We start from the raw sequence: 16673 nt of genomic DNA, 5'->3' as shown, positions 1-16673 counted from the left end.
AATGAACGCTGATGCCAGGAGGCCTGAGTGGGGTCAGAAGGGCCTAACACCTTCGGCGAAATTTTTGGCCTGCGTAGGAGATGTGGCTTGACGTGATCTTTCGAAAGAAACTCAAAAGTGTGTGACTTCTGGAAGAGGTGCATGCACGACGCTCGGATCGCTTTGGTTGCTTCTCTCCCACCTTCAGCCCCTATTCTACAAGATATCACACTTGCGCGGCTCCCGTCATCCCCACCCTGCCGTCCCTGCTGCTGACTCTCGTCACTCTTTATCCGACGACCAGCACAGATGGCTACCAACATCCCCTCGCTTTGACTTCGACCACTCCGCCATTGGCTCGCATAAGCCATGCGTCGACCCGCACCACCACCACAGTCGTCGGACGACGTCGAGCTGGACTATGGCAGCGCAGAAGCGTCCGGAAGCGGCTCGCATTTCTTGGTGCCGAGCGAGGACCTGGGCCGAAATGAAGTCGACGCTCCCACAGCCAGCCGCGGGCGGAAGTTGCTGGCCTACGAAACGGATCATTTCGACGCAACGGCCCCACCAGCCAGTCTTCCCATACCCGAGGCTTCCAATCCGATTCGCCCAATAGCACCTCCCGCGGGTGACCACTTCGAAGACAATGCGTACACCTCCCCTGAGGAAGGGGCCATTGCAGGCCCTTCCTCGCCCGACAGGCCAGCATACAACTTTTCATCGTACGACAATCTGCCTGGTGGGACCTATCCTGGGCATGCAGACCTGCATCACCCGCCACCGCCCATCTATCCGCCGCCAGATCTACCGCACGCTTCGTCCGCCCACTATGCATACGACCCCAACGCTCCGGCGTTTGAACCTGCGCCGCCGGTTCTCGATTACTCATCTTCCGTTCATCACACCTACAACGCTGCGGCAGTGGACGACTATCCGGCCGGATTCGACCAGGCTTTTCCGAGCTATGAGCCAAGCTACCAGCCAGGTCACGAGCCAGCCTACGATCCCCGTGCTCCTTACGACTCGGGCGCTTACCGCAATCCCGAGCTGTATGGCCACTCGTACGCATCGTATCCATCAGCATCGAGCTCTTTTCAGCCTTCGTACCCCGGCACCTTTGACGGCGCCTATCCGACAGGCTGTCCGCATTTCCAGATGGCCGGTCACCGTCCACAGAACTTGCTCAAGCAGCAAAAGAAGCAGGAGAGGAAGCAGAGGAAGCGCGAAAAGAAGCAACTGAAGCTGGCCGCCAAGATCGCCGCTCACAATGCATACTTAGACGCGTACAATGGCGCTTCTTCATCTGTGAATGTCGGCGATGCCACCTACGAGGAAGACGTCGACTGGGTCGAAGATGGTAAGTCGGAAGCCGTGGCTATGGTCAAGGAGCTGCATGCGCGTGGTGTGCCTCCACAGCGTCTGACCGAGAAGGGCGTCCCTCTGCGTATGATTGAAGCTTGCTGCGAAGAGCTCGGCATTTCTACACAGGGTGAGGCACGGCATGAGGTCGAAGCTCCAGCGACATCTCCGCCACCGGCGGCGTCCGAGCCGAACAGCGTCGAAGAAGAGGGGCGGATCGTAACTACACTGGCAGAGGACGCAGCGCAGGAGCAAGGCGTTGCTTTAAAGCCGCTCGAGGAGCTGCGAAAGAAGGTGCTTGCGTCTCGAATGGCGAAGGTCGCTGCAGCGTCGGCAGCAGCAAATTCCGCAATCGAGCCTGCCGCAGCCGTCAGCGCGGCTCCCTCCGCAACAACGAACGTCTTCGATCGCACCGCTACATCAGGCGAGGCCGACGCGCTGCTCTCGCAGATTGGCGAATCGATACGCGGCCTGATTCGACCTTCATACGAGGCCGGCGTTGCCATGGAAGAAGGCGTGCTAGTCGAAGACTCATCCAACGACTCAGCTTTGCCGTCTTCTCGGAAGCGGGCCTACCGCGACGTCGACGCAGTGGACGATGGAGATAACGTGGTCACAGCTGATCTCGCCGGAGACGAGAACGCCTCCGCGCCGCTTCCGAGCCGCCGACAAAGGATTTCGTACGCAGACAACTTCAGTCGTGCGGCCAAGGCTCCCTCTGGAGAAGTCGATCTCACCGCGCCCATCCCCAACCTTCCGGACTTGGCAACGTCGGCAGCAAAGTCTCCGCTCCTTACTGAAGCGGCCTCGCGTCGTCGCCCGGTAGCAGCTGACTTCGACGTCGAAGAGTACCGTCCGCTTTTCCGACCAAATCGGTTCTTGGACGTCCCCTCGGGCCTCAATACGGTCGTCGATCTGTCAGACGACGAGCTCGAAGAAGACGAGCCCAACGTCTTCGAGATGTCCAAGTACACGCGCCTTGACGTTGACGCGAGCGATGTGGCACTTTTGCGCCAGAAGACTGCAGACGAGCACTACGACAACTTTTGTGCGCTGAATGGGCTGCAGCCGGTCCGCAGAGCGCTCACGCCTCTTCAAGACGGAGTGAAAATGGTCGAGGGTACGAACGGCACGGCACACGGTACGAGTGTCTCGAGAGAAGGTCTGCTGGCGGGATTAGCCGCCAATGGTAGCGCAGATGCCGGTTCTTCGGCGCCTTCGCACGAGGAGCTGTTGCGTAAGGAGCTGGAGATCAAGCTATTGATGCGGAAGATTCAGATGATGGAAGAGCGCAAATCAAAGCAGCAAACTGCGGCGATCGCGTCCCCATCAGCAGGTCCGATGCCACCACGCTATCATCAATCCGCCGACATGACTCCAGTCCCGCCGGGCCAGCCTCTTACAGCGACAGTCCAGGCTGTCAGCATGCCGGCGACCGTCATTGCAGCGGCTGCGCCGTCGGCAGACGCGGAGACACCGCGCAAGAGCGTCCAGCAAAGCAGTGCCAACGCAATGAAACTCGACGCGGCGCTGCAGAAGAAGCGCGAAGAGCTCCTCGCGTCGCTAGCAAGCAAACGCAAGAACGCGACCGCTGTGAAGGTCTTGAACGGTGTCACGCCAGGCGAACAACTGGGTGAGGTCGCCACAGCATCGACGCAGGATCACGTCAGTACCGCGCCATCGAATGGCTCCCCGTCCGAAAGCATCATCATGGCCAAGCCCGGCGATCAAGAAAAGGTGAGCTTTCCTGACAGCTCTCGACCTCAAACAGCTTCGAAACCATTTACATATCCTCTTGCTTCCTTTCTCGCTCATCTCGGACCCTCAGGTCACACCGCACCCACCCGTGGTCTCGCGGTACCGACCCGTGGTGCCGAGTCTGTTTCAGAGCGTAGGTGTACTTTGCTGACTTCGTGGCGATCCCAACAGCGCTCACTCTTCGTCGTTCCCCTCTCACCTTCCCTTTCCAATCCCTTTTCTTCCTCCTCTGGTTTGCGCTGGCGCGAGAGCAGATAACCTCAAAAGTCCGATCATACCTCCCACCCTCACTTGGCTTCTCCGTCGCGTCATCGTCAAGAAGCGCGGACGAGAGGACGTCGGTCAAGTGGTGTCCCCGCGAGGCGGACGGAGACGAGTGTGCGGATGCGAGATGCACGCAGCGGCACGCACGAGGTGAGTCATCGATGCGAGGCCAGTCTCGGGAGGGCCCTCAGCTCAACTTCATAGCTTCTCATCGACACAGAGTTTGATGCGCATCAACAGTGAGAGCAAGATTCCTCGTCCCCGCAATCCAGGCTAGGGATATAGAGGTAGGTATACCAGCTCACCGGGTGAAGGAGGAGGGCACGCTCGCGCGACGCCTCCCCAGGCAGGATTTGGTCGAAGATTCAGAGATCAGTGGCCCCGATCGAACAATGTGTGCTGTGCGCCAGAGTTGCAATGCAGCATCTCTTCCTTTCATCCCATCGTGGCGTGAACCACCGAATCGAGTGAGCTCAATCAAAGCGTCTGAGCCGCACTCTTATCGAAACCTTCACAATCGGCCTCACTCGTACACGGTCTTGTCACCGACCCATCATCAATTGCACCCCTGCACGACTAGGCCAGATAGCTATACATATCCTTCTGACCCTCGACGCGCTCCAGATACTCCTTCTCGATCAACTGATCGATGGCCTTCTTGATGTCCGTCACCTTGGGACTGAACCTCCCACTGACCTGGCTCACCGTCTCCTGGATCAGCGTCTGGTGCTTCAACTGCTTCCTGCTCTTCATGATCCTCACAATGGTCGCTTGGAGCAACAACCTTCGATCCTCGTCGACCGTCTTGAGCACGTCGTTCGATTCGATCTTCTGCTCGCTCTTGACCGGAAGGTTGAGGTTGACCCGAAGCTTTTTGGACTTGAAGTTGGGATTGAGTTCGTAGGCGTCATCGCCAGAGGACGGTTGGAGCACTTTCGCTTTGGACAGCATCGCGAGCACCGGTTTGATGGTCGTCTCGTTCAAACCCGTTGCTTGTTGCAGTTGGGTCTTGGTGAGACTGTCGTTGGTGTTGAACTGCAACAGCACCGCCGTTTGGAAGGTCGAGGTTTGAAAGACAAGGCCTTTTTGAGAAAGGTGGTTGGCACGGATCTCGTTCTTGCTCAACTGCCAGAGCCAGGTGAGCTTTCGACCCGAATGCTTGGCGGAATAGTGACGCTGGAATCGCTCGTACGTAGGCAGCAGTTCGGTCGGAATGGAAAACTCCGTCGTCGGCCCCTGCAACGGCCAGAACCCATTCGCCAACACCAACGCATAGAAATCGATATCTAACTCGGCCTTGTCGTGATTCTTCGCCATCGTCTCCTTGAAGTTGTCGTTCAACTCCTTACTCAATCCCATATCCGTAAACATCCTCGCGAGCTTCGCAGTGTACTCGAACCCACACGCCTCTTTGAGCCGCGAAATCATGTTCGCCTCCGCATCGTCGCTCGCCGACGCAAAGTTGACCAACCGCTTGGCGAGCATCTTGGAGTAGAACTTTTGGAACACATCCTTGTCCTCGATGTACTTGAATACGATCATCACGTCGTTGAGTGCTTCTTCGAGGGTGTTCTCCGCCGTGGTCTTGTTAGATTTTTTGAGCAAGGCGTCGGTGTGCTTGGCGAGCAGTTCGGGGGATCGAGAGGTGGAGGTGCCGGTGGCCTTGTTGCGGTTGACAAAGTCGCGACAGGCCTTGTCGAGGGCGGCGAGGAAGCCCGCTTCGCCGCGGAAGGCGAGGTTGACCGTGTTGAGGTTGGTGCGGTGCGCGTCGAGGAGGGCCGAGACGTAGGCGCCTGGGTCGAGGGAGTCGCTCGCCGCAGCAGCTGGCGCGGCTGCCGAGGATGAGCCGGCTGCAGCGCCGTTGGTAGCTGCAGCTCCTGCGTCGGAACCGCCAATCACCTTCTCCACCGCAGCCAGACCGGTCCGCTTGACATGAAGTTCAAACTTGGTTCGCAGCGGCTCCAGTCCCTCGTTTATGCGCGAAAGCAACGTGTAGATGCGGAAGAGATCATCGCCCTGCTCTTGGTCGAGCAGCTGCTGGAACTCGTCCCAGAGCATGGTCGAGTGGCGTCGAACCAGCACATTGTCGCACGTGGGCACCAGCTTGCCGCGGGTTGAAGCGTGCAGGTAGAGCTCGACGCGGTCCTCCTCCTCCTTGAGCCGCGTCTCGGCCTTCTTCATGTAGTCCGTGGCGGTGTTTTGCGAAACGAATGCATCCGACTCTGCCGTGTAGTATACCTCGGTAGCGTCGATGAAGGGCTTCTCGAATTCGTGGCGATAGACGCCGAGGTTCTGGCGGTTAGTGTCCGTCTCGTCGAGGCCGAGCGACACGAGCGAGTCGACCATCTTCTTGACGAGCGATGCCTCGATGACTTCGCCGTTGCGCTGCTTCTCGATCTGCTTGAGCAGCGCCTGCACCAGCCGACCCTTCTGCTGGACGTAGCGGAACATGTGCTCCTTCCACTGCACCAGCGCCAAGATGTAGACCGTGTAGATGTGTTTGCGACCCTCATCCTTCTCGCGCTTGACCCAGTGGCGGTTGAGATATGCAAAGAGACGGTGGACAAAGTTGGCGCCTGTGGTGTAGCGGTCCCATTCGGTAGCGTAGAACCGCAGCAATGGCTCTTCCGACAGACCGTCTGAGCCGGAGCGCACCTCCTCGAGGTGGGTCTGAAAGTAGTTCTTGAGGTACTTGTAAAGTTCGGCGCCGACGAGATTTGTGCCGCCTTTCGAGCCGAACGGCCCGTTGGAGCGACCGAGCCCGGTGGCTGAGGAGGCGAGGGAGGAGGAGGTGAAGTGGTTGTATGCGACGGTGTAGAGCTCCATGTAGCGTGGGTAGGTCATGCCTTCCTTGAGACGGGTCATCATGAGGTCGATGCCCGGTTCGAGAAAGCCCCATGTTGCCTCGGCATCGTGGACGGCGGGGAGACGGCTGCTCCCGGCTGCTGCGGGATTGGGCCCTGATGAAGTGAACCCCGGCCCAGACATGTTGAGGGCGAGCTATGAGAGAGCGTCAAAGGAAGACGGAGCCATACACCACGATGTGATCGTCCTTGAAAGCTCGGTTGCTTCTCGTGTGTCGTTGGCTAGACTGTTAGTGTCGTGCGTTGTGGTCCGGCGGGGTCCTTGGTGGCGACCCTTTGTCCCAGCGAGTGCGTATTGAGGCTGAGGAGACCGCAGTGATCGAACTAGGCCAGCTTCCAAGCGATGAGTGTGACGGAAGGAAGGTTTCGCGGTCGGCTGAGTCGAGAAGATGAAGTGTGATATTGGAGAAGGAATGGAGGATTGGGATGTGGAAATGAGCTTGGTCTGAACGCGTTTCATCGGTGCAGATGCAGGCCGATACTGCGGTGTGCTGCCGTATTCTGATTACGCTTTGGCCGCTTGACTGCGCCATTTCTCCAAAATCCGAGACCTTTGTCGGCTGAGCTGTGTGGCACCCGATCACGCCTCCACCTCACCCACCAAAAACGGCCATTTTGAGTTCATCACGAGGCCGGTCTAACAACTTCATTCTGGACGACGAGGCAGACGGATACGGCTGCTAGGTTGTTGGACGAGCACAGACGAGCGCGATGGAGATCGGACGAGCAAGTGGTGATGGTATTACAAGTAGCAATGTATTCTAGCAGTGACAGCGGAAAAGGAAGTGTACAGCGGTGTGCTCAGAGCTTGATACCAGTCCAGATGGTGGCGACGCCAAACGTGAGGTCCTCCCAGGCACCGCTCACGTCTTCGCTTCCAGCAGCACTTCCAGACTCCGCGGGGAAGCCAAGGCTTGTCGCGGTGGGCGAGCCCGGCAGATGGAAACCGGCGTCCTTCATCATTCTGGCAAATTGAGGCTGGGTGGGAAAGCGCTCAATCGATTCGACCAGGTACTGATACGAGGCGCGGTCTCCGGCGAGCATCTGACCGAGTGGAGGCAGAACGTTGAAGCTGTACTGCTTGTACGCCTCGGCCAGGAAGGGGACGTTGACTTTGCCGAACTCCAGACAGCTGAAGACTCCACCGGGCTTGAGCACACGGTAGGCTTGTCGAAGGACCTCGTCGATGTGGGTGCAGTTGCGAATACCGAATGCGATGGTGAACAGGTCGATCGACTCGTCAGGGATGGGCTTGCTCTCGAGTGGTGGCAGGAGGGGCTGCTTGCTGTTGGGACCGCGAACGGGCTCTGGCGGGACGGGCATGGTCGAGTCGAGTTGTTCTGCGTTTCCAAGCTGGAAGCTGACCTGAGGCCCGCCCCAGTACATGGTCTGCTTGAAGCGCTTCTGACCTTCCTTGAGCATACTTGGGTTGATGTCGAGGACTGTCACGTGGGTCTCGCGGTCAAAGTGCTTCGTCCTGGCATGGTCGAGAATGCGTAGTGCAATGTCACCCGTGCCACCAGCCACGTCGAGAACCTTGATGCCGCCGCGCGGGTCGAGCTTGGAGACGAAGTGATCCTTCCAAAGTCTGTGTACACCCAGGGACATGGCATCGTTCATCACATCGTACTTAGATGCCACGGACGAGAAGACCGAGGCTACCATGGACTCCTTCTCCTCCTCGGCAATTGTCTTGAAGCCAAAATGTGTTTGCTTGTTCTCGGGGGCAGCTCCATCTGTTGCGAAGCTCGCGGTCGGCCTCGATGAAGTGTATGTGCTAGATGATGAGCTTGGCGCGGCCGAGGGGGCGTCATTCTGCTGATGCGAGGAAGGTGGGAAGGTGGCGGTAGGAGGTCGGTCCGACTTGCTGTAGGGAGTCGAGACGAATGTGCGCGAGGACAACGCGACCGACTGGCGAGGTGCGTTCGACGCCGCCGACAGCGTCGAGCGCAAGGCAGAAAGTGTATATCGCTGGGCCACCATCTTGTCGAGCCATGAAGGAAATGGTGGAATGGTGACAGGAGCAACCCGCGCTGTGGTTTGATGAGAGCGACTCGGAAGGCGGCGGCCTTTTCTTCCAAAATCAGCTTCAAAAAGCGCAGCACAAAAAGCGAGCACCCGATGCACTTGCATATCTGCCGATACGACACAGCAACACGTCCAAAAAGTGAAGGCTGCCTCGGGTGACCCGACAGAAAGGTGCCTCGGATCTTCCTGACATGCTTGTCATCGACTCGTGATCTTCGCGGAACGACTCAGCTTCTTCTTCCTCTACAACAACCTCGTCGCATCCTGCTGCGCTTTGCTCAAAATCTTCCACCACGCTGACGCAGCAGAGCGGTCTCGCACTCCATCTCTCTATGCGTCGCTGCCGCTGAGAGTTAGGCCTCTGTTACTTGGTGCTGCACACGGATCACATACCCCAGTTGCCGGACCCATCGGAGCCTTGTCAACGCAGCAACGACCTCTCTCGCTCCTGCAGCTACCGCCGAGCGCAATAGTACGGCACCATGTCGGCTTTCTCTTACAACGAAGCCGAGGCATCAGAGACTGATGCGAAGCACCTCTTGCTTCGCCAGGTTGCAAAGGATGTCACAGTCCGTCTCTCGGAACCACTCAAGGTGGCAGAGAGCAAACAGCATGCCAACCTGCTCTCCATATCCAATGCCAACGGTCTCGCCTTTGCTGCCACCAACTCGGGCTTCTCTGTCATCCGCCTAGCCGAGCTCAGATCCTTCTTCAGATCGGCAGCTCGCAACTCGATACCCACTCTGGATCAGCCGTTACGCTCGATAGACACGACCTCGCTCAGCCTCATCGCATCGCTTCCGGCCTTCATTTCATCTGCCAACAATCACTCCGCGCTGCTCGTCGGATTCCAGAATGGTGTCATCGCAGCATGGTCAGTCTCTGGCCTGATCGAAGGCAACAAGCTCGACCCGCTCTTCGTTCTTCAGCCTCCTTCACCTGGCTTGTGCCTCGTCGATCTCGTGCCCAACCCTTCCGATCGGCCCGAGCTCGTCGTTGCGCTTTACCGCCAGGAGAGTAACTCAGGGATCGAGTCGGGGATGCCAATCATGGTCAACCTCAACAGCGGCTCTTTTGGTGCTCAACTCGATGCCACGGGCTCCCGTGCCACTGCCGTGTGTTGGTCCGTCAAGGGAAAGCAAATCGCTGTGGGTCTCGAGACGGGCGAGATCGTCCAAGTGACGCCAGAGGGAGAAGCAAAGGATCGGATAGCAAAGCCAGGGTCCTTGGAAGGGTCATACTACGTATCCGACCTCCGTTGGCTTGAGAACCACGTCTTCGTCGCAACCTACAATCTTCCGTCCTCAGGGTCACCCGATGACGATCCGGAACACTCCTATGAGGTATACACCATCCTTCGCGATGCCAAGGCCGCCCAGATCACCTTTGCTAAGATGCCCATGGATCCCGCTCCGCCATACGGAGACACGTCTCGACCCGGCACCCGCTTTGCTGCATGGCTGAAAGGATGGGAGCCTTCCAAGCATCTCGTCTTTGTCGCAAGCGGTCCCAGCACAGACGTTGGTCTCCTTTCCTGCTCCTCGAGTGAAGCAGGTGCCGCCGCATGGTCCACCGTCGAGCTCGAGGAGACGTCAAAGCCAATCCTCCCGTTCTCCTCCGTCGACCAATCCTCAGATACTGCGCCGGTCGCCGTGGACTTCGACTTGACCTCGACAGACGAGGTCGATGACCCCAATGCTGTGGCCAGAGGCGATGGCAAGACCAAACTTCCAGCGGTCCCCATTCTCTACGTCTACACGTCGGACGGTGTGCTGCTTGCCTACAACGTCATCAACACACGGGGTCCTTTCGAAGGCATGGTGACCTCTTCCGCTGCGCCACTGTCGCAAGCAGCAGCATCGGCGCCAAGCGCGCCGCCATCTTCGACACCTGCTCCAGCAGCGGCGGTAGCATCATCCGCGCCGAGCCAGCCTGCCACTGCTGCACCTGCGTCGGGCACCGCTTCCGCCTTCGGGCAGTCCTCTGCTTTCGGTCAGTCGTCTGGCTTCGGTTCCAAGTCCGCCTTTGGATCGTCCGCCTCGTCCGCGTTTGGGCAATCTTCAGCATTTGGATCCCCCTCGACCGCCTCGGCTCCTTCTCCCGCATTTGGCACAGCGTTCAAGCCCGCGAGCGGTTTCGGCTTTGGGGCATTCAGCGGCGCGGCCGGCAGCGGTCAAACTACATCCGCGTTCGGCTCGACCGGTTTTGGCTTCGGGACCGCACCCGCTGCCGACAAGGACGGAAAAGGCCCCGATAGTGCGGCAAAGGATACTTCATCGGCTGTTTCCGCTGCCAACGCCTTTGGCGCAAAGCCAGCAGCCTCTGCGTTCGTCTCATCGTCTCTGGCTCCGAACACCACTCCAGCACCTTCAACGCAGTCTGCGTTTGGACAGTCGGCAACCAAGTCTGCTTTCGGCCAGTCCTCCGCCTTTGGACAGACGTCTGCTCCTGCCTTTGGCACCTCTTCTGCCTTTGGCTCCGGCTCTGCATTCGGCACCACATCCGCCTTTGGCTCGACACCAACATCGTCTTCGCCCTTCGCTCCAAAGACAGACTCTTCCACACCAGCGACCTCGGGCTCTGCTTTCGGTGGCTTTGCTTTCAAGTCTGGCAGTGCATTCGGATCGGCCGCGAGCCCTTCCTCCGGCTCGATCTTCGGAGACGGTGGCAAATTGGAGGGCAAGAGCAATGGCGCTTCGACGGGGCTATTTGGCTCTAGCGCTCAGAAAGCAGGATCGAGCACTGCTTCAGCGTTCGGCGCATCAACGTCTGCCTTCGGTCAAGGCTCCTTCTCCGCCTTTGCCGCAAACAAGACGGCAGAAGACAAGGAGGCGAAGAGCACAGAAGGGAACGATTCCCAGTTCAAAGGCGACGCGGGCGCAGGCAGCTTTTCCTTTGGTGGGCTTGGAGGCATGCTGGGTGGCAGCAACGATTCTGCTCTGTCTTCCCAGACACAGTCAAACACAGCTCCAGAGTCGGACAAGAAGGCTCAGGGAGCTTCAGCTTCAACTATTAGCACACCCGTCCAGGCGCCGAAGAGCGAAGCTGTTTCGAAGCCATTCTCTTTCAACTCTTCAGGGGCAACTTCGGTCTCCGACCAAGCTAGTGGAGGCCAAGTCGCAGATACAGCCAGAGCAACGTCAGCTTCCGCTTCAACACCAGCATTCGGCTCTTTGCAGCCAGGCCTCAATTCAGGCGCGTCGTTCGGCAGTCAGCCATTCTCATTCGGCACCAACAAAGCAAGCACCAGCACATCCACACCGACCTCGACCGCTGCCTCTTCCAATCTACCATCCGTCAAAGCAGACAAGGCATCGAAGGCCGATGTGGACACCAAGAAGGCGGACACAGCGAGCTCGAGCACCGACGCCGAGAAAGAAGAGGCGGGCCCGGCCAAGGCGCCTTTCAGCTTCACCAACGCTCCAGCCAAGCCCGCAGGCTCGTCGTCATCGCCTTTCTCTGTCGCTCAGGGTGAAAGTCAATCTCCTGCAACGGCTGGCAACGCCAAGACGGAACCCAAAGCGGCTTCGCCTGGACCTTTCTCGTTTGCATCGCCCACCACGACGACCTCCAACACCACCACTACGTCACCTTTCTCGGGAATCGGTTCGAGCTTGCAGACAAAGGCGGTCGGCGATCAGACCAAATCTGTCCCTTCCGAAGCGCCGAAATCGAGCTCGCCTTTCTCGTTCGGTAACAACCCTGCCTCGACTCCAGCGGCATCAACCACAACGCCATCTGGCTTTGGGAGCCTCGGTCAATTTGGCTCGACTACAACCTCGAGCGCCTCACAGAAGAAGGATGCTCCCACGTTCTCTTTCACGAACACGAGCAAGCCAGCATTACCGGATGCGCCCACTAGTGCTGCCCCGGCAAATTCTACGCCTGCTGCCCCGGCGAAGGTCACGCCGGCTCCCGCTGCTTCAAACACGGGCTCCTTCCTTGGTTTCAACTCAAGCGCCCCGAGGAGCAGCTCGCCTCTTGCTGCTGCCCCCCTCAACAGATCCGATGACACTCCGAAAGGGTCTCCCGAGAAACCGTCCGCAACCGCTGCCAACACGGGCAAGCCGTTTTCGTTCCAGTCGGACGCGACCAAACTTTCGTTCGGCGCTCCGCCTGCGGCGGCCAAACCACCTGCTGCCTCGCCTTCCGGGTCGACCACCTTTTCCGGATTCGGACAGAGCAAATCTCAGGCACCGTCCGATGCCCCGAAGTCGACGCCCACCGCACCGGCGACTCAAAAAGCGGCGCCTGCTACCCCTCCTGCATTTGTTGCTAAGCCTGCGTATGAGCGCTCGGGAAGCCCTCTCGTTGGTGCACGTGCTCCTCAGTTGTCCACTTCATCTACCGAGAAGCCCGCCAAGGTGAGCGAGAGCGGAATTCAAGGAGAGTTCCTCAAAGCCTACCTTGTCCTCACGCAGGAGCTGGAGGTGCTTCACTCGAACGTCGAGCAGTGTGCCGGATTTCTTGCCAGCCTTCGCGACTCTACCGGCCGCGCACAATCCGTTGATGACTTTGCCGACCCCGCGAAGTGGTCCTTTGGTGATCTCCCCAAGATGCTGACGCTGGCAAAATCGCTTCGACCGCTGACTCAGCAGGTCGAGGACGAGGCGACGTCCCACAAGCGCAAGCTTGCCGAGCTGCAAAGTCTGCAGCTTAAGGCGGAAGCCAAGCGCGACGAAGCTGAGCGCTTCATTCGTGCTCGCAGCGATCCAGACTTCGCCAAGATGATCCGGATCAGGCAGCTTGGACCAGAGCACGTCGAGAATCAGAACAAGCTGCGCAAGGCGAGCCAGGTCGTTCGCGATCGCATCGTCGAGCTGGAGGAATACCTGACCACACTCAAGGACAAGCTGCAGCAGGCCAAGACAGGTCGTACAGCTCTCAAGGCACCAAGTCTGGACTCCGTTGCCAGAGCTAGTCGCAACATCACCGCTCGCACAACCGCGGTAATGCTGGAGCTCGACAATCTCGCACTCGAGATGGATCTCATGCGACCGTCCGACCAGGATCTTGCTCCACGCGAACCCAGTCGTGGCCTGTCACGCTCGATTTCGGTCGTCAGTGGAACCGAGGAGGATGGGCCGCTGAACGACGTGAGCAATCTCGCGCGCACGTTGCCTTCTTCTACCGCGCTCATGTCCGCGGACGAGATCACGCGTGCCGAACGAGTCAAGAGCGAGAGTGTCTCTGTCTTCCTCAACGCCCGCGAAAAGCCTCTCCTCAACAAACGCGCTGTCCCTAGCTCGCAACGGAGCGACAGGAAGACCACCAAGCCATTGCAGGGGCCGGACCTTCAAATCGCTTTTGCGAAGGGCCCTGTCCACCTCGGCAGACGTGTGTCGCCTCCAGCGCCAGCGCCGACTGCCCAGCCAGCTCTTAAGCTTCCTGCGCCCGTCGTCAGCGACTCCACCCGGAATTCCGAACCAGTCCAATTTGCTGAGGGCGGCAAGAGCGCACCGGTCCCTGTCCTGTCACAGCCGCCTGTGTCATCAACATCGGCGGGATCCGTTGCTGCGGCAGCGTCTGCCGCCGCACCACCGCAGTTCGGATTTGCTGCTTCGCGAGCTCCTGTCTCGGACAACGCCACAGCCGCCCCTGCTCCAAAGCCAGCAACACCATTGACGCCGCTCAACTTTGGCGGTTTCGGATCTTCTGCTTCCTCAGCGAAGCCTGCATCCGCACCGTTCGCCGGCCTCGAATCTTCGCCGGCCCTTGCCGCGCCCAGCACACCCGACGCTGCAACATCGGCGCCCGCTCCTCAGCCAGCCGCAGCCTCCAAGCCATTCAGCTTCGGAGGCTTCGGCTCGCCCAATGCTCCTTCGCCGAAGCCTACCGAATCGCCCTTTGCTGGTTTCGGCAAAGCAACTATCCAGAGCTCGGCTACTTCGACTGCAACAACGCCCAGAGGCAACGCTGCTCCGGCATCCACGCCCTCGAGCTTTGATGGCTTCAAGGTGCCTGCTGCAGCGCCGGCCAAGCCAGCTTCTGCGCCATTCTCAGGTTTCGGCTCTTCGCCTGCTTCATCGTCTCCTGCCCCGAAGGACTCTAAAGGCGCACCTGCAGCCGCGCCAAGCACAGCTCCAAGCGCTTCGCCGTTCGGCAGCGGCACACTCTCGACACTCAACTTCGGCAAGCTCAGTTCCGTGCCCGCTGGCATGTTTGATCTGCCCACGAAGGATGACACGCCATTCCAGCCCGGAGCACGTGTGCCCAGCTCGAGCCCGAGCAGCATCCGCAGTTCTGGCACAGGCAAGCCCAAGTTCAAGGGCATCGCCGTTGCTCTGCCGCCCGCTTCGACCCAGGCCAGTGCTGATGCAAGTGCCGCCGGATCTAGCGCTCCTGCGAAGGCAGCCTCTGATTTCTTCTCCCTGCCCCTGGCGCCGAAGGCCAAGGAGGAGGAAAAGAAAGCTTTGATGCCATCTTTCTCAGGCTTCAGTGGCTTTGGTACAAGTGCGACGACCAGTGCTGCCAAGGACGCGCCTGCTGCCCCCGCCCCGGGCACAAAGCCGACCTTCAGCTTCGGCGATCTAGGAAAGGAGATCGAGCCGCCCTCTGTTACATCGAAGGCTCTCGAAGAGGCCAAGCCGGCTTCGTCGAGCGGCGGCTTCAGCTTTGGCACCCTTGGCAAAACGGACGCTGCCGCCACTGCCTCAGCGCCTTCGCCCGCTGCGTTGTCGAAACCTGCTGCCACCGGCTTCAGCTTCGGAGCTCCAGCCAAGGAGAACGGCAACGCTGCCGCCGCGTCCACCTCTCAGGAACAGCCAAAGCAAACACCTGCTCCCAGCTTCAACTTAGGTGATCTGGCCAAAAAGTTGTCTGCCGAGAGCGATTCTCAGCCAGAAAAGCCAGCCACCGCTAGCTTCAATTTCGGCGACTTTGGCAAGAAGACCGCGGAGACGTCGACACCAGCGTCAGCCCAAGAGAAGACGACTGCGTCTGCAAAGTTCAGCTTCGCGTCTGCTGCAGCTGCCGAGCCACCATCCGAAGAGAAGACGGACGATTCGGCAGCAAATAATGCTAAGGACGCGAAAGAGAAGGACGCAGATGAGAAGCATGCGAATGTCAAAGGTGCAGACGCCAAGGCCTCGAAGGAGGATGACGCTAAGGCGCAGGACGCGGATACGAAGAGCTCGACGGACAAGGATGCCGAAGCAAAACAGACGGACACAAAGGAGCCAAGTGCAAAGGATGCACCCTTGACCGACCCGTCCACCTTCACCTTCTGCAAGCCGACCGAGCCACGCAACAAGGAGCCTCTGACGGAGCCGCAGCCCCCGAAGCAAGACTCGTCATCGTCCGCGTGGGCCACCAAGCCCGCCACGCCTTCCTCTACCGCGGCATCCACTCAGAAGGACGAGTCCCCACCCAAGGTCGAACCGCAGTCGAAGGACAGCCAGCCCAGCTTCACCTATCCGTCCAAGTCCGAACCTAGCGAGCCCGCGTTCTCCTTCGCACCGAGCAAGCTCAACCCATCCACCACCTCGACCGCCTCCGCATTCGGCGCCTTCAAGTCCAGCCCAGGCTTCGGGTTTGGTGCGTTCTCCAAACCCGCCGACTCACCGGCCAAGGCGGTGAACGCATTCAGCTTTGCCCCCTCCACGCCTAGCGCCAAGCCGGGTGCGTTCGGGAGCACGTCGGCTTTTGGGAGCACTTCGGCGTTCGGTAGCACGTCTGCCGGTAGCACGTCTGCTTTCGGGAGCACTTCTGCTTTTGGGAGCACTTCTGCTTTTGGTAGCAGCTCTTCGCCCAGCACCCCAAAGTCTAAGGATGAGACGCCCAAGTCTGCGTTCAGCTTCAGCAGTGGTGGTGGGTTCGGAGCGTTCGCGTCGGCGAGCAAGGGTTCGCCATTTGCAGCTGCCTCGCCGAGCGATAAGAAGGATGACAAGGGTGATACGAGCAGCGGATCGCTGCTGTCGAGGCTGGGTGCAGCGCAGCGCAAGGACAGCGATGAGGACGACGATGGGGACGAGGAAGACGAGGAGGAGTATGAAGACGAAGATGATGAGGAGGGAGATGACGACGGTGAGGAGAGAGACGACGATGAACAGGATGAGCACGAGGAGGACTACGAAGATGAAGACGACTACGAGGATTACGAGAGCGAGGATGAGGAGGACGACCTCGAAGGCGAGGAGGATAACAGCAACGGCGATGTGGACAGCGATGTCGGCGAGAACACGATCGACGCTAGCGCTGTTCATGTGCGCAAGAGCGATGCTGAGGAGCCCAATGACGACGACGACGCAGGCTCTGATGATGACGAGCAGGAGAGTGAAGAGGGTTCCGATGACGACGAGCAGGAGGACGACGAGGAAGAAGGGCTCTCGGCAGTCGAGGAGGAGCCGGAAGAGGAAGAAAAGGCCGAGGCGAAAGACACTTCCAAGTCGGACTGATCTCCTTCATCACATCTTGTTCCTC

At 59.2% G+C, this 16673-nt stretch overlaps 4 protein-coding genes across 4 annotated transcripts; 2 read left to right on the top strand and 2 right to left on the bottom strand.

Annotated features, from left to right (window-relative positions):
* Positions 1–348: 348 nt before the first annotated feature.
* On the top strand, positions 349–3603 carry PSEUBRA_004201 (uncharacterized protein; the record flags this gene model as incomplete). The annotated part of the gene is made up of 5 exons (XM_059465245.1): positions 349–1336; positions 1436–3075; positions 3167–3229; positions 3351–3510; positions 3581–3603. 5 exons carry the CDS (start codon positions 349–351, stop codon positions 3601–3603), a joined length of 2874 nt encoding a protein of 957 aa, XP_059320522.1.
* Positions 3604–3936: 333 nt separating this feature from the next.
* PSEUBRA_004200 (Cullin protein, neddylation domain protein) lies at positions 3937–6348 on the bottom strand (the record flags this gene model as incomplete). Its single annotated transcript, XM_016437743.1, has 1 exon — positions 3937–6348. The coding sequence occupies one exon, from the start codon at positions 6346–6348 to the stop codon at positions 3937–3939; it is 2412 nt and encodes an 803-aa protein (XP_016291303.1).
* Positions 6349–7025: 677 nt separating this feature from the next.
* PSEUBRA_004199 (UbiE/COQ5 methyltransferase) lies at positions 7026–8207 on the bottom strand (the record flags this gene model as incomplete). Its single annotated transcript, XM_016437747.2, has 1 exon — positions 7026–8207. The coding sequence occupies one exon, from the start codon at positions 8205–8207 to the stop codon at positions 7026–7028; it is 1182 nt and encodes a 393-aa protein (XP_016291302.2).
* Positions 8208–8734: 527 nt separating this feature from the next.
* On the top strand, positions 8735–16648 carry PSEUBRA_004198 (Protein SCAI; the record flags this gene model as incomplete). Its single annotated transcript, XM_059465244.1, has 1 exon — positions 8735–16648. One exon carries the CDS (start codon positions 8735–8737, stop codon positions 16646–16648), a length of 7914 nt encoding a protein of 2637 aa, XP_059320521.1.
* Positions 16649–16673: the final 25 nt, after the last annotated feature.

The sequence above is a fragment of the Kalmanozyma brasiliensis genome, assembly GCF_000497045.1.
Source record: "Kalmanozyma brasiliensis GHG001 unplaced genomic scaffold PSEUBRA_SCAF3, whole genome shotgun sequence".
In the NCBI taxonomy this organism is placed as follows: Eukaryota; Fungi; Basidiomycota; class Ustilaginomycetes; order Ustilaginales; genus Kalmanozyma; species Kalmanozyma brasiliensis.
The sequence above is the reverse complement of the archived record's forward strand: the minus strand, read 5'-3'. Positions and strand labels throughout refer to the sequence as shown.